This window comes from Rhinoderma darwinii, chromosome 7 (genome assembly GCF_050947455.1).
Source record: "Rhinoderma darwinii isolate aRhiDar2 chromosome 7, aRhiDar2.hap1, whole genome shotgun sequence".
In the NCBI taxonomy this organism is placed as follows: domain Eukaryota; kingdom Metazoa; phylum Chordata; class Amphibia; order Anura; family Rhinodermatidae; genus Rhinoderma; species Rhinoderma darwinii.
In genome coordinates, this window is record NC_134693.1 from 105,722,245 (window position 1) to 105,744,250 (window position 22,006).

The window sequence follows — 22,006 nt, forward strand, 5'->3', positions numbered from 1 at the left end:
TTTGTTTTTTTAAAACTTGTTTTATTGAAAAATTGCAGTACAAATGCATTTAGTATACAACAAAGATGAAATATACTTGCCAAGATATAAGACAGGAATTGGTACCGAACAAAGCAGCGGTACATTGACATATGTATACAGCCAAACATGTGCAGCATCATTGACACCCAATAGATATACACAATCTTGTATATGCTTTATGAAGAAAGAAAATGGTAAGATGTTCTTTAGGAGCTTTAAGACATGCATCATGCACTGAAGTAAGTCTCTAAGATTCAAAAACCTGTGCGGGGTGTACTAAGTGAGGAACGAGTCACACTACGCCTCCCATATCCTAGAGAATTCACTTTTATACCCCCGTCGTTTATACAGTACTCGTTCATAAGGAATTATCGAGTTAATCATAGACTTTCACTTAGAAATTTTAGGAGATCTCGGATCCATCCACTTGAGTGCAATGGTCTTACGTGCCATAAATAGCCACTCCTGGAGAAGGATACTTGTATAGTAAGGCCATTGATCTTCAGGCAATATACCAAATAAACCCACCTGTGGGCTAAAGGGAACCGGGAGTAGCGCCACCCCTGTACTCACTTGTACCGCCTCTTCCCAAAAAGAGGAGATTATTGGACACGCCCACATCATATGCCAGAAGTCAGATCTTGGAAAACGGCACCTATGACATTCAGGATTAGGTATCTACCGATTTTATGCATTCTCACTGGCGTAAGATAACTTTGATGTATTATTGATCATTTTACTATTGGCAGCGGGAGGTACCGATAGTGGGGAGGAAAGTATCTGCTCCCAATCCTCTCCCGACAGGTCTGTTATAAGCACCTCCCATTTGTCTTTTACTGGTAATTGTGTACTGGCCAACTTAGACTGGATAAAGGAGGTGTAAATGGCTGATATCAATCCCCTCGGACCTTTGGATTTAAAAACCCCTATCAACGGAAATAGTGAAAAGTTAACCCCTGACATCGGATATTGGCTTTCACGAGCATGGCGATATTGCAAATATCTGTAAAAATCTTCCCTAGGTAGATCAAAATCACTCTGCATCTGTGTAAACGACTTAAATACATTAGCAATATACACATCCACTATATTGCATACCCCACATTGGATACAGAAATTAGGAGCTAAGTCAGGGGTCTCAAGCATGCGGCGCTGGTGTCGGCTCTGCTCCTGGACTCTGTGGAATTCCCTGACATCGCTGTCCACATATGAACAGCGATGTCTGGGGCTTCCCCAGAGCCGGAGTCCCGAGCAGAGCGCTGGTGTCGGCTCTGCTCCGGACTCTGTGGAATTCCCTGATATCGCTGTCCACATATGAACAGCGATGTCTGGGGCTTCCCCAGAGCCGGAGTCCCGGGCAGAGCGCTAGTACAGGCTCTGCTCCGGGACTCTGTGGAATTCCCTGACATCGCTGACCATATATGGACAGTGTGTCAGGGTCTTGCCCAGAGTGGAGCAGAGCGCTGGTGTCGGCTCTGCTCCTGGACTCTGTGGAATTCCCTGACATCGCTGCCCATATATGGACAGTGTGTCAGGGTCTTGCCCAGAGTGGAGCAGAGCGCTGGTGTCGGCTCTGCTCCTGGACTCTGTGGAATTCCCTGACATCGCTGTCCACATATGAACAGCGATGTCTGGGGCTTCCCCAGAGCCGGAGTCCCGAGCAGAGCGCTGGTGCCGGCTCTGCTCCGGGACTCTGTGGAATTCCCTGACATCGCTGCCCATATATGGACAGTGTGTCAGGGTCTTGCCCAGAGCGGAGCAGAGCGCTGGTGTCGGCTCTGCTCCTGGACTCTGTGGAATTCCCTGACATTGCTGTCCACATATGAACAGCGATGTCTGGGGCTTCCCCAGAGCCGGAGTCCCGAGCAGAGCGCTGGTGTCGGCTCTACTCCGGGACTCTGTGGAATTCCCTGACATCGCTGCCCATATATGGACAGTGTGTCATGGTCTTGCCCAGAGCGGAGCACAGCGCTGGTGTCGGCTCTGCTCCTGGACTCTGTGGAATTCCCTGACATCGCTGTCCACATATGAACAGCGATGTCTGGGGCTTCCCCAGAGCCGGAGTCCCGAGCAGAGCGCTGGTGTCGGCTCTGCTCCGGGACTCTGTGGAATTCCCTGACATCGCTGCCCATATATGGACAGTGTGTCAGGGTCTTGCCCAGAGCGGAACAGAGCGCTGGTGTCGGCTCTGCTCCTGGACTCTGTGGAATTCCCTGACATCGCTGTCCACATATGAACAGCGATGTCTGGGGCTTCCCCAGAGCCGGAGTCCCGAGCAGAGCGCTGGTGTCGGCTCTGCTCCGGGACTCTGTGGAATTCCCTGACATCGCTGCCCATATATGGACAGTGTGTCAGGGTCTTCCCCAGAGTGGAGCAGAGCGCTGGTGTCGGCTCTGTTCCTGGACTCTGTGGAATTCCCTGACATCGCTGTCCACATATGAACAGCGATGTCTGGGGCTTCCCCAGAGCCGGAGTACCAAGCAGAGCGCTGGTGTCGGTTCTGCTCCGGGACTCTGTGGAATTCCCTGACATCGCTGCCCATATATGGACAGTGTGTCAGGGTCTTCCCCAGAGCGGAGTCCCGGGCAGAGCGCTATTATCGGCTCTGCTCCGGGACTCTGGGGAAGCCTCTGACATCGCTGTCCATACATCGACAATGATGTCAGGGGCTTCCCCAGAGCAGGAGTCCCAGTGATGTCAGGAGCACAGCTGGAGTCCCAGGAAGAGCCTACTAGCGCTCTGCCTGGGACTCCAGCTCTGGGGTTGCCCCTGACATATCTGTCCATATATGGACAGTGATGTCAGGAGCAGAGCTGAAATCCCAGGCAGAGTGCCAGAAGCGGCTCTGCTCCGGGACTCCAGCTCTGAGCAAGCCCCTGACATCACTGGGGCAGCCTCTACAGAGGGCACTGGGGAAGCCTCTACAGAGGGCACTGGGGCAGCCTCTACAGAGGGCACTGGGGCAGCCTCTACAGAGGGCACTGGGGCAGCCTCTACAGAGGGAACTTTGGCAGCCTCTACAGAGGGCACTTTGGCAGCCTCTACAGAGGGCACTGTGGCAGCCTCTACAGAGGGCACTGTGGCAGCCTCTACAGAGGGCACTGTGGCAGCCTCTACAGAGGGCACTGTGGCAGCCTCTACAGAGGGCACTGTGGCGTTATCTACAAGTGGGTGTGTGACAGTATCTGAAGAGGACACTGGCATTATCTAGGGGTGTGTTGCATTATCTACAGAGGGCACTGTGGCCTTATCTACAGAGGGCACTGTGGCCTTATCTACAGAGGGCACTGTGGCCTTATCTACAGAGGGCACTGTGGCCTTATCTACAGAGGGTACTGTGGCCTTATCTACAGAGGGCACTGTGGCCTTATCTACAGAGGGCACTGTGTCCTTATCTACAGAGGGCACTGTGGCCTTATCTACAGAGGGCACTGTGGCCTTATCTAGGGGTGTGTTGCATTATCCACAGAGGGCACTGCGGCAGCATCCACAGAGGGCACTGCGGCAGCATCCACAGAGGGCACTGCGGCACTATCTAAAAAGGGGCTGCCCAATCATGACATGTGTGCTAACTGAGCCGCCGGACTGCATTTAGCGACACTTAAACTGGAAAGCTGGATTGATGAAATAAGCACGTGGAGAAATATCTCAAATTTTAAACCTAGCGCTATTATTATAGTAATGTAGTATTATTATTCTAGTAATATAGTGTTATAGTAGTTCAAATAACGAATTGATTAACAATAATTTTGTATTGTATCAAATTTTAAAGTAATGCGGCCCGTCAACTTCCCATTTTTTCTATATGCGGCCCACTTACCCGGCCGAGTTTGAGACCCCTGAGCTAAGTCATCCTTCAAGTGTGAAAGGAGTGGGTTGAACCATAGAGGCATATCCGTCTGCACAGCCGAGTATCCAAATATAAGTTTTGCAGCTAACCATACTTGTGATGCCACCTTGTGGATGGGCAGTGTATTTTTAAGAGCCCCTGGGGACTTTCCGGAACCGGCCATAAATGGGAGAGTTGCCAATAAGTGGCTAAATGGTGATCCCTATATGGCAGTGAGACGTGATCAGTCCACAACTTCAAATCCCGTTATTGTCCTGCCATATAATAAGGGTACAGGTCTGGCAAAGCCACTCCCCCCAGGTGTTTAGGACATTGCAAGGTAGATAAACTTTAGTTTAGAACGATTAAGGTATGTTCACATGGGCTATTTTCAGTCGTTTTTCGGGCTGTAAGCGGCCCGAAAAACTGATGAAAAATCAGAAGCAGAACGCCTCCAAACATCTGCCCTCTGATTTCAATGGAAAATACGGCATTCTGTTCCAATGGGGCATTTATTACGCAGCCGTTTTTCAAAACGGCCGCGTAAAAAAACGGCCGCAAAAAAGAAGTGCATGTCACTTCTTGAGACGTTTTTTGAGCCGTTTTTCATTGACTCTATACAAAAACAGCTCCAAAAACTGCTGTAAAAAACGCATGAAAAACACGAGTTGCTAAAAAAACGGCTGAAAATCAGGAGCTGTTTTTCTTTGAAAACAGCTCCATATTTTCAGATGTTTTCTATTTTGTGTGTGTACAGGGGTTCTATAGCAATAGCAAATAATAACAGGGAAAGGGGACAGCCCAGTCTAGTGCCTCTGTAGAGATGGAATAATGGGGACATAATACCATTTACTAGAATTTGCGCTCTCAGTTCTTTTCTAAAAAATGGGCCAAAAGTTTGCTAGACTGGTTACCCAGCTCATAATAGGTTTGTTTGGCAAAGAACAATTTCCTATCCGCTTTTTCTAGCAAAATAAGTAAATACCTACGCCCTGCTTGGAACCAGTGATCCTTATTTACTTCTGATAGGTTCGCAATGTATCTCTCCTCCAAAGCACTATATTGCATTGGCATTTTCCCCTCATCCCTAGAGGCTTCACGCTTCAAAAAGGAGATGGTAGAGCGCATTGAGCCTCAAGTATGCCTTCAGAGTATCCCAAAGAATATTCGATTCTTCAAATGACCTATGGGTCGCATGAAATACATCTAATTGATCCGGTATACGATCATGGGGCCAATTAAAGTAAGCCAGAAGGGGTGTGTTTTCAAATTTTTGGGCTTTAATGGGCCATGTAAGAGAAAACTCATTACAATGGGAGAGTGGTCTGACACCCATCTCCATTACCATAGGCACCATAAGGGAATTACCAACTATATAGCCTATTCGGGATAGGGAATTTCGACCAAGAGAATTACAAGAATGTACCTTAACGTCAGGGTATTTGTATCTAAAAATATCCGTCCATCCCAGTTCGTCATGCAACATGCCCAGCATGGAGATTGTTGAAGGAGCGTGGGCAGAACCTGGAATAACCCGAAATCTATCAATATGAGGGTCTAACACCATGTTGAAATCACCCATGCCCAATAAAGTCACCTGAGTTCTGACCTTCAGTCTTTTCAGGCATGCCTATCATCCGGATATTATTGCTGTGTAGCCTGTTCTCCAGATCGTCCGTTTTTTGTTTCCACAGTTCAGCGGCCGTTTCCAGATCTGCAATAGCACAAGGCAAGGTGGCTGTTCTGTCCTCAACGCCAGACATTCTATCTTCCACGTGCGTCACATGTTCTCGCAAAGCCTGCATATCATGTGTAATAAGGCCTATATCAATAGTCACCTCCTCCAGCTTGCCGGTTAAGGAGGTTTTGCATGCTGGGATGGCCGCAAGCAATTTATTAGTTACCTCCGTTATGGTGGGTTCTCGCTGAGGCTTCTCTGCAGCATCCAGTGAGGCATCCCCTCACTGGGTGCTGCTCACTTCCTCTAGAGTGCTGCGGCTGAGGGGTGCGCCCGCCATCTTGTTCCTCTCCCCTCGCAAATTCCTGTAGCATTCCTTGGCCGGTTGACTGCTCGTGGGGCTCATGTAGTCTCTCCTGGCAGCCCTTAACCTTCTGGATCTCCGGGACGGAATTTTGTACAGGATAAGTATGGCACGAGGTCACTACGGTGCTACTAAGTCATGTGACTGCTCCCACTGCGTGCCAAGCCACACCCCCCCACTGTATATATATGTTTATATATTTTCTGATTATATTGCCCTGATCATATCTCGCTTAGACTACTGCAACACATTCTTTGGTGTACCCTCAGACTAGGACTGGGCAAGTAATAGAAAAATAATTGAAATCGAAAGTCAGCTATGCGAGGTAGTGACATCATTGCGTCTATCTGCGCCGTGCTGTACAGACAGGCGGAACAGAGGGGTCTCCTGCACTCGTCGTTCGAACGGGTTAGGTGAGTATGTATATTATTATTTTTATCAGGCACTATTGGGGGCAACTATGGGGGAATTATACAGCGTGGGGGCAGCAATGGGGGACTTTATGCTGTGTGGGGTGCAGCTATCGGGGCATTATACTGGGTGGAAGTCAGTTATGGGGGCATTATACTATGTAAAGGCAGCTATTGGGGCATTATACTGTGGGGAGGCAGTTGTAGGGGATTATACAGTGTGGACGGAAGTTATGGGGGCATTATACTGTGTGGAGGGCAGTTAAGTGGGGCATTATACTGTGTGGAGGGCAGTTATGGGGGGCATTATACTGTGTGGAGGGCAACTATATGGGCATTATACTGTGCGGAGGGCAACTATGGGGGCATCATACTGTGTGGAGGGAAACTATAGGGGGATTATAATGTGTGGGGGCCGGTATGGGGCATTATACTGTGTGGGGAGCACTATGGGGGCAATATACCGGACAGTGTCAGGGGGTAAGTCACAGGTGACGTCTTCTCTGATTGTATTCCTTCCCTTTCCTCATATCTTACATCTAACACAGATACTCATGAAGGATTCTTCCAGCTATGACGCACCTCTGTAGAGTTTGTCTACTAGACATCTTTTGCTCCTCGCTGTCAGGCCCACTCACCTCCAGACGCCCGCAGCCATGGATCCGCGAGCGCTGGCCCCAGTCTCCTCCTCAGGAGACGCCAATGCTCACTTCCGCTTACCTCGGCCAGGTCCCGTAATTAAACACGTGCGCTGGCCCTTTAAGAGCGGGCAAGAGAGTGCGCGTGCACCAGACTTTTATGTTTAATTAGCCCAAAGCACCCTGGACTATAAGAAGGGGCCAGCCCCTTCCTCCTACGCCTGAGCGTTGTAGTCGTACCCTAAGTTTGTCTATGAAAATGGTCTCCTAGTGTTTCCCAGTTCCCAGTGTTCCCTGTTCCTGTATCCCGTGCTATCCTGGTCAAGTGCTGTGCTGAGGTGAAATCGTGCTGTGCTGTATACCACGTCTGTCCTGCTACACCACGCCTGACGTCTACCTGCTGCCTAGTCCCAGCCGAGCCTACCTTGCTACTGTCCGAGCTGCCATAGGTGCCCTATACGAACTATAGACTGTAACCTGTGCCCTGTTGGCCAGCTGCCATACCGCCAAGGCAGTACGGCCCAGTGGGTCCACAAACCCAAAGTGACAGTACACTCAGGCCATGGACCTGATCTCACAAGATGATGTCACAAGAGATGCGGACGGATATGATGGACCTCCAGTATCGACAGGACCAACTCCTCCAGGCCTTGAAAATTCTCGCACGTCGGCAGGAGGCACAAGCTGCCGTTCCTCCTACTACACCTCCTGGCAGTGTTGAACCCCGTTTTTCTTTGCCACTTCCTGACCACTATGATGGAGACGCAGGTACCTGTCTTGGATTTTTTAACCAGTGCCAGATCCACTTCAGCCTGTATCCAAGGACATTTTTGTGTGGTGGCGCAAGGGTCGCTTTCATCATCCCTGGCAAGGCTCTTGCATGGGCGAATACAAAGCAGCTGTATCTCAAAAAGCAAAGATATTTTTTAATAAAATCAACCAATCACACTGATACGCACACACACACATAATATATATATATATATATATATATATATATATATATATATATATATATATATATATATATATATATATATATTGTGACAACTTGGGAACCACTTAGCCCACAGGATCGCCATCTCCCGGGTGAGATGGTTGGCTCACATAGAAAGTTCACTCCAGCACATGGAATACAAGTTTAAACCAGCCGCAGCTAGCTTTATTGTCTTCACCACAGCAAGCAGTGTTACAACAAAAAACATACAAAATAAACCCTAGGCCGTCCAGCCTCTAACTAACACATTCAGTGTCCCTCACTACGAGACACTGAGCCTTGTGCCCAGCACCTCAAAACATAGGCAGTTTGTACCTTACACGTTGGTGACTCTCACAGGCTAGCATGCCTGTCTTCCCCAGACTGGGAGCCCTGTGTGAACAGCACACATCTCAATTAAAGAGCCACCTCAGATGAAGCCTACCTAGGCTCATCAGACAGCCCAAGACATGGACTGTCTGTATGGAGTGGAAGCCCGCCCTTCTCTTTCACACTCCAGCAAACCAGTCCCTATTCCGGGCTTCACACCCAAGCAACAGCAAAGAAAAACCCACTCTGCTGTACATGCTCCCTGGTTGCTTAAAAACCTGACAGTTTCTGCCCTGTCCAGTAGCTGCACTACTGCAATATATATATATATATATATATACACTACCGTTCAAAAGTTTGGGGTCACCCAGACAATTTTGTGTTTTCCATGAAAACTCACACTTATATTTATCAAATGAGTTGCAAAATGACTAGAACATATAGTCAGGACATTGACAAGGTTAGAAATAATGATTTTTATTTGAAATAATAATTTTCTCCTTCAAACTTTGCTTTCGTCAAAGAATGCTCCATTTGCAGCAATTACAGCATTGCAGACTTTTGGCATTCTAGCTGTTAATTTGCTGAGGTAATCGGGAGAAATGTCACCCCATGCTTCCAGAAGCCCCTCCCACAAGTTGGATTGGCTTGATGGGCACTTCTTGCGTACCATACGGTCAAGCTGCTCCCACAACAGCTCAATGGGGTTTTGATCTGGTGACTGCACTGGCCACTCCATTACAGATAGAATACAAGCTGCCTGCTTCTTCCCTAAATAGTTCTTGCATAATTTGGAGGTGTGCTTTGGGTCATTGTCCTGTTGTAGGATGAAATTGGCTCCAATCAAGCGCTGTCCACAGGGTATGGCATGGCGTTGCAAAATGGAGTGATAGCCTTCCTTATTCAAAATCCCTTTTACCTTGTACAAATCTCCCACTTTACCAGCACCAAAGCAACCCTAGACCATCACATTACCTCCACCATGCCTGACATATGGCGTCAGGCACTCTTCCAGCATCTTTTCAGTTGTTCTGCGTCTCACAAATGTTCTTCTGTCTGATCCAAACACCTCAAACTTCGATTCGTCTGTCCATAACACTTTTTTCCAATCTTCCTCTGTCCAATGTCTGTGTTCTTTTGCCCATATTAATCTTTTCCTTTTATTAGCCAGTCTCAGATATGGCTTTTTCTTTGCCACTCTGCCCTGAAGGCCAGCATCCTGGAGTCGACTCTTCACTGTAGACGTTGACACTGGCGTTTTGCGGGTACTATTTAATGAAGCTGCCAGTTGAGAACCTGTGAGGTGTCTATTTCTCAAACTAGAGACTCTAATGTACTTGTCTTGTTGCGCAGTTGTGCAGCGGGGCCTCCCACTTCTCTTTCTACTCTGGTTAGAGCCTGTGTATGCTGTCCTCTGAAGGGAGTAGTACACACCGTTGTAGGAAATCTTCAGTTTCTTGGCAATTTCTCGCATGGAATAGCCTTCATTTCTAAGAACAAGAATAGACTGTCGAGTTTCACATGAAAGCTCTCTTTTGATAGCCAGTTTGAGAGTTTAATCAAATCCACAAATGTAATGCTCCAGATTCTCAACTAGCTCAAAGGAAGGTCAGTTTTATAGCTCCTCTAAACAGCAAAACTGTTTACAGCGGTGCTAACATAATTGCACAAGGGTTTTCAAGTGTTTTCTAATCATCCATTAGCCTTTTAACAAAGTTAGCAAACACAATGTACCATTAGAACACTGGAGTGATGGTTGCTGGAAATGGGCCTCTATACACCTATGTAGATATTGCATTAAAAACCAGACGTTTGCAGCTAGAATAGTCATTTAGCACATTAACAATGTATAGAGTGTATTTCTGATTAATTTAATGTTATCTTCATTTAAAAAAACTGTGCTTTTCTTTGAAAAATAAGGAAATTTCTAAGTGACCCTAAACTTTTGAACGGTAGTGTATATATAAAGTTTTTAAATGTGTACATAGCCTTTAAGTTATTGGCCTATTTTCTCTAATTATTTTAATATGTTTCGGAATGTAACTGTATTTATTCATGTTTTTACTTTTGTGGGGGCAGCCATCTTTATTATTATCTGTTTATTTGTCTCTGCACGACACATACACAGGTGCTATACGCAGTGGTGGATCATCATTAAGGCGGTTCGCCCGAACTGCACGGGCCCACTCATGTCCAGTGGTGTCACTAGCACCGGAGGGGGCCCTGGTGCTAGCGACAATTCACTTGTATCTGCATCCTCAGGACACAGATACAAATGAATACCATAGGCTGCAGGCCACGTTAGGAAGAATCCCTGCGCAGGCCGCCTGATGACATCACTGCATCCCGCTGGTCTGCACATGTGTCCCGCCTGGAGGATGTGTAGCACTTTGTCCATCGTGGGAACAGGGCAAGGTAAGTCCAATATTTTTTTTTATTATATCTTTTTTTTTTTTTTGGGGGGGGGGGTCCAGTGTAGCAGGGGGGAGAGATGTAAGGCAGTATATACAAGGGGGGAAGCGCTGTGTGACACTGTATGCAAGGGGGGGGGAGCTCTGTGTGACACTGTATACACCGTGTTCCAAATTATTATGCACATTGTATTGAAGAGTCATAAACATTTAATTATTAGTTTTTCAATTAAACTCATGGATGGTATTGTGCCTTAGGGCTCTTTGGATCATTGTAATCAATCTCAGACACCTGTGATAATTAGTTTGCCAGGTGTGCCCAATCAAAGGAAAACTACTTAAGAAGGACGTTCCACATTATTAAGCAGGCCACAGGTTTCAAGCAATATGGGAAAGAAAAAGGATCTCTCTGCTGCCAAAAAGCGTGAAATAGTGCAATACCTTGGACAAGGTATGAAAACATTGGATATTTCAAGAAAACTTAAGCGTGATCATCGTACTGTGAAAATATTTGTGGCTGATTCAGAGCATAGACGGGTTCGTTCAGATAAAGGCATAATGAGGAAGGTTTCTGCCAGACAAATTAATAGGACTAGGAGAGCAGCTGCTAAAATGCCATTGCAAAGCAGCAAACAGGTATTTAAAGCCGCTGGTGCCTCTGGAGTCCCGCGAACCTCAAGGTGTAGGATCCTCCAGAGGTTTGCAAGTGTGCATAAAGCTATTATTCGGCCACCCCTAAACAATGCTCACAAGCAGAAACGGTTGCAGTGGGCTCAGAAATAGATGAAGACTAATTTTCAAACTGTGTTGTTTACTGATGAGTGCCGTGCAACCCTGGATGGTCCAGATGGATGGAGTAGTGGATGGTTGGTGAATAGCCACCATGTCCCAACAAGTCTGCGACATCAGCAAGGAGGTGGCGGAGTCATGTTGTGGGCTTGAATCATGAGGAGAGAGCTGGTAGGCCCCTTTAGGGTCCCTGATGGTGTGAAAATGACTTCTGCAAAGTACGTAGAGTTTATGACTGACCACTTTCTTCCGTGGTACAAAAAGAAGAACCATGTCTTCCGTAGCAAAATTATCTTCATGCATGACAATGCACCATCTCATGCTGCAAAGAATACCTCTGTGTCATTGGCTGCTATGGACATAAAAGGAGAGAAACTCATGGTGTGGCCCCCATGTTCCCCTGACCTCAACCCTATTGAGAACCTTTGGAGCATCCTCAAGCAAAATATCTATGAGGGTGGGAGGCAGTTTACATCAAAACAGAAGCTCTGGGAGGCTATTCTGACATCCTCAAAGATATTCAAGCAGAAACTGTCCAAATACTCACAAATTCAATGGATGCAAGAATTGTGAAGGTGATATCAAAGAAGGGGTCCTATGTTAACATGTAACTTGGCCTGTTAAGTTTTTTTGGATTGAAAGAGCTTTTGATTTCTGTAAATATGACCTCCTGATGCTGCAAATTCAACAAATTACCATTTTAGTTCTCTTTACAACCTTTAAAATGTTTTGATCTCTATTGTGCATAATAATTTGAAACAGTGCATTTTGAGTTTTTTACTTCTAAAAAAAAATCTGTTATCATTAGGAGATTTGTTAAATAAAATTTGCATTATAATCCAATGGTTGACGGCTTGAAGATTATACTGACTGTCATTTGCATCGATCATTTAGGAAAATCTGTGAAAAATAACATTTGCATAATAATTTGGAAAGCGGTTTAAATTTATGGAGAATCTGTCACCTCTCCTGACATGTTTGTTATAGGAAATTCTTGTATTTCACCTAAAGACTTGAAATGTGTCATCCAGGACTGATAGACAAATGCATGTTACCATTTCAATGGTCCGGTGGATGTGTCCCTGCACAGTGTGATACTGTCAGCGATGGTTGGAGACTGTCAGTATGTAGGGACACAGCCCTGTGATAAGGGAATCGTAACACCCATTTGTTAATGCTCGCACAAAGAAGTGGTGTTAACAATAGATACGGTGCGGCTGTGGAGAAGGGGGGCCCAAGTTTGGGTAACAGCTCAGGGCCTATGGTCTACTTAATCCGCCACTGGGTATATTATATACAGTAGTATACAGCAGGCTCAGGGAATAAATATTAATTCAATGGCTTAGCATGCAAATAGGGTGTGTGGCATGCAAAATGGTGTGCAGCCTAAAAAATCGTTCATTAATCGTAATCGAGGTTACATGTTTAATTAATCGTGATTTTAATTTAGGTCATAATTGCCCAGACCTACCTCAAACCCACTTGCACACCTCCAAACTGTCATCTCCACTGAACGACTAATCCATCCATTCTTTTACTCCTCTACTGCTTCTACTCTCACCCCCCCCCCCCCCCCCTCTTCACGAGTTACCCAATTGCCAGCGAATACATTTAAAGGGAACCTGTCATCACATATTTAACCACTAATCTGCCGCGATTGCGTTATACATGCTGGTAATAGGCTTCTAAAGATGTCACTCTCTGAAATGTCCCATGCAGCATAAAGAAAAAAATAAAGTTATAAAGTAACATGCGCTACCTGTGAGTCATTTGGATGGTTCCGGTCTCCTCAAGTGTCATGTATTTCTGGGTTGATTGACGTCCCACAGGCTGGGATACGTCATTACAAGTCAGCTCTAGCGGCATCCAGTACAGTGCACAGATGAAGCCGAGGTCAGTACACCTTGCTTCACTGCGCATGCACTGGGTGCCTATGGAGCTGACTTGTAATTACAATCCCCAGCATGTGGGCCGTCAATCAATCCAGGACTACATGGCCCCAGAGGAGAACGAAACCACCCCCTTCATGACTGTTGCTGCTACTTATTTTTATCTTTATGCTACAGGAGACATTTCAAAGTTGGACATCTTTAGAAACCTACTACCATCCTGTATAACTCTATATAGCGGTGGTTTTCACAGGCTGTGTATGTGTTGAAAATTCTCACAATGACATACAAAGTACTTTACAACCTGGGACCGCAACAGATCTCTGCCCGCATCGCCAGATACCACCCCACAGATAACCTCTGTTCTTTTCTCATCTTCTTGTCTCACCTCCAAGACTTCTGTGCATTACCTCACTGGAACTCAGTACCACAACATATCAGACCCTTTCCTACTTTTCAAGATTTCAAAAGCAACCTAAAACCCCACCTCTTCAGACAAGCTCACTTCAAATGATCATAACCCACTCCCACTGCTAAAATATACACAATTGTTATACAGTCCATACTGCCCCTATCTTCTGTCTATTTCTCCTTCTCCTGCATAAAAGAAGACAGAAAACAGTTCCGTTGGCGTTGGCGTTAACGTAATGAACAAGAACAAGGGATGTGTTTCCAATCCATAGGAACAATGGATGCGTTTCCATCCCTTACTGGGATCAATGAGGCCTGATGAAGATCCCAGTACAGGATGGAAAGGCATTGCAAAGGAAAGCTCAACTAAAGGTTGAAGACTTCTGTGGTTGTTGTGTCCGTTTTGAGCAGCAGCGCCTGGGGACATTGGATCATTTTGATTTTTTTTTTCTTCCCCTTCTTTACTTAGATTGTAAGCACTTACAGGCAGGGCCCTCTCCCCTTTTGTATTGGTATCGGTTAGTCTTGTATTGTCTATTGCATTTGTGCATTTTACTGTTTTACTTGTACATTCGTATGTGATATAATACCCTTCTATTTCACAAGTACAGTACCCAGGAAGTTAACGGCACTATATTAGTAAATCAATAATAATAGAGTTACATGGTTTGTAATCCCCCTGTTTTGGCCCATAAACTCTATTGTTGACATCTGTTAATACTGCTGATATCTGCCAACAGTATTATATGTATATACGGTACTGTGCAACGTTTTAGGCAGCTGTGAAAAATGCTGCAAAGTGAGAATGCCTTCAAAAATAGAAGTGTTAATAGTTTTGTTTTTTTTAGCAATTAACAAAATACAAAGTGATTGAACAGAAGAGAAATCTAAATAAAATCAATATTTAATTTTGCATTAAAACAGCATCAATTCCTCTACCTGCACTTGCACACAGTCATGGATTTTGTAGGATTATAGTCAGGTGTATGATTAACCAATTATATCAAACAGGTGATAATGATCATCTAGAAGTTTTAAAATTGGGTAAGGAACAGCCAAACTCTGCTACAAAGGTGAGTTTGCGGAAGACAGGTTCATGACACAAGGTAGTTATCAGTATTCCGCAAACTCACCTTTGTAGCAGAGTTTGGCTGTTCCTTAGCAATGTCTCTCCCAGGCAAAGATTTCAAAGTAGACTGTGGTTTCAAGATGTGCTGTTGAAGCTCTTTTTAAGAAGCACAAATAAATGGGCAACGTTGAGGACTGTAGACGCAGTGGTCGGCCAAGGAAACTTAGTGCAGAAGATGAAAGACACATCATGCTTACTTCCCTTCAATATCGGAAGATGTCTAGAAGTGCAATCAGCTCAAAACTGTCAGAAACCAGTGCAACCCATGTACACCCATCTACTGTTTGGAAAAGTCTGGCCAGAAGATGTCTTCATGGAAGAATTGTGGCCAAAAAGCCAACCCTTCGACTTGGAAGCAAGGCGAAGTGACTCAACTATGCAAGAAAACAGAGAAACTGGGGTGAAGAAAAATGGCAGCAGGTGCTCTGGACTAATGAGTCAAAATTTTAAATATTTGGCTGTAACAGGAGGCAGTTTGTTCGCCAAAGGTCTGGAGAGGAGTATAATAATGAGTGTCTGAAGACAACAGTGAAGCATAATGGAGGTTCTGTGCAAGTTTGGGGGTGCATTTTAGCAAATGGAGGCGGGGATTTGGTCAGGATTAATGGTGTCTTTAATGCTGAGAAATACAGGCACATTCTTATCCATTATGCAATACCATCAAAGAGGCATCTGATTTACTGCAAATTTATTCTACTGTAGGACAACGACCCCAAACATACAGCCAATGTCATTTAGAACTATCTTCAGCATAAAAAAAGGGAGCCCTGGAAGTGATGATATGGCCCCCACAGGTCCCTGATCTCATCATCATCAAGTCTGTCTGGGATTACATGAAGAAAAAGAAGGATTTGAGGAAGCCTACATCCACAGAAGATATGTAGTTAGTTCTCCAAGATGTTTGGAACAACCTCCCTGCCGAGTTCCTTCAAAGACTGTGTGCAAGTGTACATAGAAGAATTGTTTTGAAGGCAAAGGGTGGTCACACCAAAAATTGATTTGATTTAGATTTCTCTTCTGTTCATTCCCTTTGCATTTTGTTAATTGATAAAAAAAAAATATTAACACTTAGAATTTTGAAAGCATTCTTACTTTGCAGCATTTTTCCACAACCGCCTCAAACCTTTACACAGTACTGTATGTTGGTAGATGTTTGTTACATTAATTTTTGCAATATCTGAAATGTGAACACCAGATTAGACTTTAGCCTCTTATGACAGAAATCAATAAAAAAAAAATCACTTTAATTGAAAATTACTTGCACACAACCGTAGAAATTGTTAGTAATTACAGACCCATTCACTTCTGTTGCCCACGGACACCTTCCCATATATTTACGGGAAGTAGTCCGTGCCGTAGAAAGGCTCCGCAAAAGATAGGACATGTCCTCTGTTTTGCTTTTTTATAGACTTTGCTCCTATACTTCATACGGGAGCACGGCCCGCAAATGCGGGCGCCTGTACACAACCGTCAACGGCCGGCCGTGCCCGTAATCACGGACCATGATTACGGGCACAGTTGTGTGCATGGGGCCTTATGCTGTACATACGTTGCATGAGGTGTTAGCTGTGCAGGATCTAGTTAATAAAACTTCTAAGAATCCAGCATTTTCCAGGCTACTATTGCAACAACTTTTAGTCCTTATCATTAGTTTAACACATTATTGTATATTTCTGTATTCCAGTTCAGACTGATCCTCCCACAGATCTCCAAATAAAGGATCCGTTAAACCATAAATACAAGTTGGCATGGAGTCCACCAGTGGTTTCACATTCCACCATCAAGCTGACATACCAGTTGTGTTACTGGAAGCAAGTAAAGCTACAGATTGTTATCACATTGCATATCCCTTTTGCCATTTAAATTACATCATAATCTTTCTACCTATACTGTTTGCGAGGAATTTACTACTGTCAGGGATCATTACCATGTATATTGTTTGCAAAAATATTATCCTTACATATATATATATATATATATATATATATATATATATATATATATATATATATGTATATCAGTATATTTCACAAAGAGATTGGATCTATGGAACACAAAGGAGCCTGCATGAGGGACACGCCTATGGAAGACACCGCCCCTGGAATGCAAGAGGAGTGTACAGAAGAACTTACAGCTGAATAGAGCCAATGGGGCTTAAGCACGTCCCACATCTCTAGGGAGGAGATTGTGTTTCTTTCTTTGTTCAATAAAAAGTTAAGTTCTTATTTCCTACTTAAAGAGGCTCTGTCACCAGATTCTCAAATCCCTATCTAATATTGCATGTGATCGGCGCTGCAATGTAGATAACAGTAAAGTTTTTATTTTTTTTAAAAAACGTTCATTTTTGGCCAAGTTATGAGCTATTTTATATATATGCAAATGAGCTTTGAAATGGACACCTGGGCGTGTTTTTTTTCGTATGTCCAACTGGGCGTGTATTGTGTTTTTAACTGGGCGTGTTTACTTGTTTTACTAACTGGGCGTTGTGAATAGAAGTGTATGATGCTGACGAATCAGTGACCAGTCAGCATCATGCACTCCTCTCCATTCATTTACATAGCAGCATCACGTTCTTACTAGAACGATGTGCAGCCACATACACAAGTGTCCTAATAATGAATACACATGACCTCCAGCCTGGACGTCATGTGTATTCAGAATCCTGACACTTCTGAATCTTTTCTGTGAGCTTCCAGCAAGCCACGCGTAATCTCGCAAGATTACGAGGTAAACGAGATTTCGTTTCCCTTGCTGGAAATCTCACAGAAAAGATTCAGAAGTGTCAGGATTCTGGATACACATGACGTCCAGGCTGGAGGTCATGTGTATTCATTATCAGGACACTTGTGTATGTGGCTGCACATCATTCTAGTAAGAACGTGATGCTGCTATGTAAATGAATGGAGAGGAGTGCATGATGCTGATTGGTCACTGATTCGTCATGCATCATACACTTCTATTCACAATGCCCAGTTAGTAAAACAAGTAAACACGCCCAGTTAAAAACACAATACACGCCCAGTTGGACATACGAAAAAAAACACGCCCAGTTGTCCATTTCAAAGCTCATTTGCATAAATATAAAATTTCTCATAACTTGGCCAAAAATTAACGGTTTTTAAAAAAAAACGTTACTGTTATCTACATTGCAGCGCCGATCACATGCAATAGGAGATAGGGATTTGAGAATCTGGTGACAGAGCCTCTTTAACTGAGGGCTGGCATTTTAAAGGCAAGTCTTAATATAAAGAGCGCTGGAGTGAAAGGCACCTAATTTTTTAAGAGGCCGGTGCCTCTTAAAAGATTAAGCGCATCTCTGGCTGTCCATGCTTCACAGAGTGAAATCTATGCCAGCCAGGAGATGGAGTAGATTTCTTGAGTAAATAATAATAAATGTGTCGGGCCGTGGGTGGCCCCGTCCCTACCATTAAGCCCCGACCACTTTTTAGAAAAGCGGTGTGAGTGGGGCAAATGGCAAAAAGTCGTTGCTGTTTGTGACTTTTCTATGCCAGGAAACTGGTGCAGAAAAGTTAATAAATTCCCCCTTGTATACCTGTAAGGTGACACTAGTCAATGTTATTATACATATAGGGTGACTGTTCATATTTTTATACCTATAGGGTGATGAAGAATGCCCTGATCCCTTATTGATTGTTGTGTCTGGTAATGTGCCTGAATATTACATTACCAGTTCTGAACTCTTGAGTTCTACTAATTATACAGCGAAGGTGCGAGCAAAGCCTGAAGATGGTTCTGGATACAGTGGGCCATGGAGTGGCTGGAGTCAAGGCTATTCATGGAAAACTGACAAAGGTGAGATCATCTGCTGGCATGATATCTACATTAAATCGTCTATACCTCTATATGATCCTCTTGTAGCTCTGCATATAATAATAATATGAATAATAATAATAATAATATACTGTACATTGCAACTTTGTTATTATTTTCACAAAATGAAAAACTCACCTGTATTTGGCAAAGGACAAAAAATAATTTGGTGGCCAAATCTAAAGCAGATCAGGCAGCCCCCTGCTGGAATTCAGAAAATGGAACGTGGCCTATTTTTATGTGTATGGCCAGCTTTATTCCCCATGCACAATGTAATGTATATGGGGGCCTACAGAGTGTCCCTGAATGGAAACGAGGCTCCCATATGTTAGATTTCAGCATGCCTGATCCTTTTGTTTAGCCAGCATATGCAGTAAGCCACAGTCAGTTTAGTAGCTTACCTTCCTTTTCGTATTGAATAAAAAAAAGTCAGAGAGCTTTTGTGCATTAGGAAAACAAAACCAAATTTCCTTTTTTTTTTTTTTCACATAACAACCCACTGTCAATTCAAATGACGAAACTCATTATTTTTATTTTCTTCTAGGCATGAATACAGTGGCCATAAGTGTTTCTACATTTATTTCTTCCGTGGGATTTTTGCTTTGTGTATATATTTGGTTTATGTGTTTCAGAAGGTGAGTCATGTTAGTATGTTAGTATTATAGATATTAGTACTATCACACTTATAAAATATGCATGGATGCAGCAGATTACATTTCTATATCAATTAATATTCTGTATAAGAACGGCATTGCCGAATGTTTTTTATCATGATCCTAGAGCAGTTGGGCATAAACTAGATTCAAGTAACTCAGATTCCTCCACAGAGCTGGGTAGCTGGGTAAAAACATCAAAAGGTGCCCACCTATAGTGCTTGATGTGTAATGTATTGTGTTATTTACAAAATAAAGATAAGTTAACCCCTTCAGGACGCAGCCCGTTTTGGCCTTGTGGCACAGCCGATTTTTTCAAGTCTGACCTGTGTTACTTTATGTGGTAATAACTCAGGAATGCTTTTGACCTATCCAAGCGATTCTGAGATGTTTTCTCATGAGATATTGTAATTTATGTTAGTGGAAAAATGTGGTCGATAAAAACACCAAAATGTAGAGAAAATGTGCAAAAATGTGAATTTTTCTAAATTTAAATGAATCTGCTTGTAAAACAGATAGTAATACCACACAAAATAGTTACTAGTTTACATTTCCCATATGTCTACTTTATGTTTGCATCGTTTTTTGAACGTCCTTTTGTATTACTAGGACGTTACAAGGTTTAGAACTTTAGCAGCAATTTCTCACATTTTAAAGAAAATCTCAAAAGGCTATTTTTACAGGGACCAGTTCAGTTCTGAAGTGGTTTTGAGGGCCTTATATATTCGAAACCCCAGATAAATCACCCCATTTTAAAAACGGTACCCCTCAAATTATTCAGAACAGCATTCAGAAAGTTTCTTAACCCCTTTTAGGCATTTCACAGGAAATAAAGCAAAGTTGAGGGGAAATTTACAAATTGTAATTTTTTTTGCCGAAATTCAATTGTAATACAATTTTTTCTTTAATACACAAGTTTTTACCAGAGAAACGCAACTCAATATTTATTGCCCAGATACTGCTGTTTTAAGAAAGACCGCACATATGGCCCTAGAGTGGTAATGGACTGGAACACTAGCCTCAAAAGAAAAGGTGCACCTAGTGGATTTTGGGGCCTCCTTTTTTTCGATTATATTTTAGGCACCACCAGGGGCGTAACTAGGAAAGACTGGGCCCCATAGCAAACTTTTGACTGGGGCCCCCCCTCCCCTGGGTGTCACACAACCCCCCCCCCTTGTAGATAGTGCCTTTTTTACAGCCCCCCCTGTAGATAACACCATACAGCCCCCCCTCTGTAGATAGCGCCATACATCCCCCTGTAGAGAACGCCATACAGCCCCCCTGTAGAGAACACCATACAGCCCCCCCTGCAGAGAACGCCATACAGCGCCCCCTGTAGAGAACGCCATACAGCCCCCCCTGTAGGGAACGCCGTACAGCCCCCCCCTGTAGAGAACGCCATACAGCCCCCCCCTGTAGGGAACGCCATACAGCTCCCCCCTGTAGGGAACGCCATACAGCCACCCCCCCCCTGTAGGGAATGCCATACAGCCACCCCCCCCTGTAGGGAACGCCATACAGCGTCCCCCCTCCCAAAAAAATGCGACCTACAGTGTGTCCTACAAAATACATGTATCCCCTCTCCACAGGATCTCCACAGGATAGGGGATACATGAGTGATCGCTGGCAGCCATAGGGAGAATGGGGGACTGAAAGTCCCCTGAACTTCTCCATGACAAACCTCTGACTTCCGGCGTCTGTGCAGCTCAATAAAAATGAAAGGAGCGCTGGTCACGCATGCGCACAAGCGGGACCGGCGCTCCATTCATTTCTACGGAGCTGCCGACACAGACCCCGGAAGTCCGAGGTTTGTGATGGAGAACTTCAGGGGACTTTCAGTCCCCCGTTCTCCCTATCGCTGCCAGCGATCACACATGTATCCCCTGTCCTGTGGATATCCTGTGGAGAGGGGATACATGTCCTGTGGAGATCCTGTGGAGAGGGGATACATGTCCTGTGGAGAGGGGATACATGTCCTGTGGAGAGGGGATACATGTCCTGTGGAGAGGGGATACATGTCCTGTGGAGAGGGGATACATGTCCTGTGGAGAGGGGGGGGGATACGTGTCCTGTGGAGAGGGGATACATGTCCTGTGGAGAGGGGGGGATACATGTCTTTTGCTCTATTTTGAGCCTTCAGGACCAGACACCGTTTAGCCATTTTTAGCACGTGTTAGTTAAATGGCTATAACTTTTTTATTTGTTGGGCTAATGACGTGATTTTTGCGACGTTTTTTTCGTAGACAAGGCAGGTTTCTTTTTTTTATCGTTTTTATACACACCTTTTTTGCTATTTTAGAATTTTTATTCATAAAGTTTGAAAATAATAGTAAAAAAATAAGCTTTTTTACATTTCAGCTATTTTTTTTGGGGTAATAACATAGTTTTACCCTAAAATAGACCTTTTATTTGTGATCGTCATTGTCTACCGTAAATTTTTATATATTACATGTCTATATTAGGGTAATTGGGCCAGCGCTAGCGTTACAACAATGATTGGCGGGGGGGGAACGTTTTTTTTGGGGTGGGTATTTTATGTGTATTTATTATTAAAAATTTTTTTGCACTTTACTTTATTCTTTTTTTATTACTATGGTCTGTCCCTCAAAGGTCAAAGAAGACCTTTGGGGAACTTTATATATTTTTT

General features: G+C 44.2%; 1 protein-coding gene across 1 annotated transcript in view; it reads left to right on the top strand.

Annotated features, from left to right (window-relative positions):
• The window catches only part of CSF2RB (colony stimulating factor 2 receptor subunit beta), a 109,443-nt gene that overhangs the window by 19,693 nt on the left and 67,744 nt on the right, over window positions 1–22,006 (top strand). Inside the window, exons 7-9 of the mRNA XM_075833756.1 lie at window positions 16,560–16,690; window positions 18,496–18,688; window positions 19,251–19,341. Coding sequence (XP_075689871.1) covers window positions 16,560–16,690; window positions 18,496–18,688; window positions 19,251–19,341 — 415 coding nt within the window. The remainder of the gene's footprint in view (window positions 1–16,559; window positions 16,691–18,495; window positions 18,689–19,250; window positions 19,342–22,006) is intronic.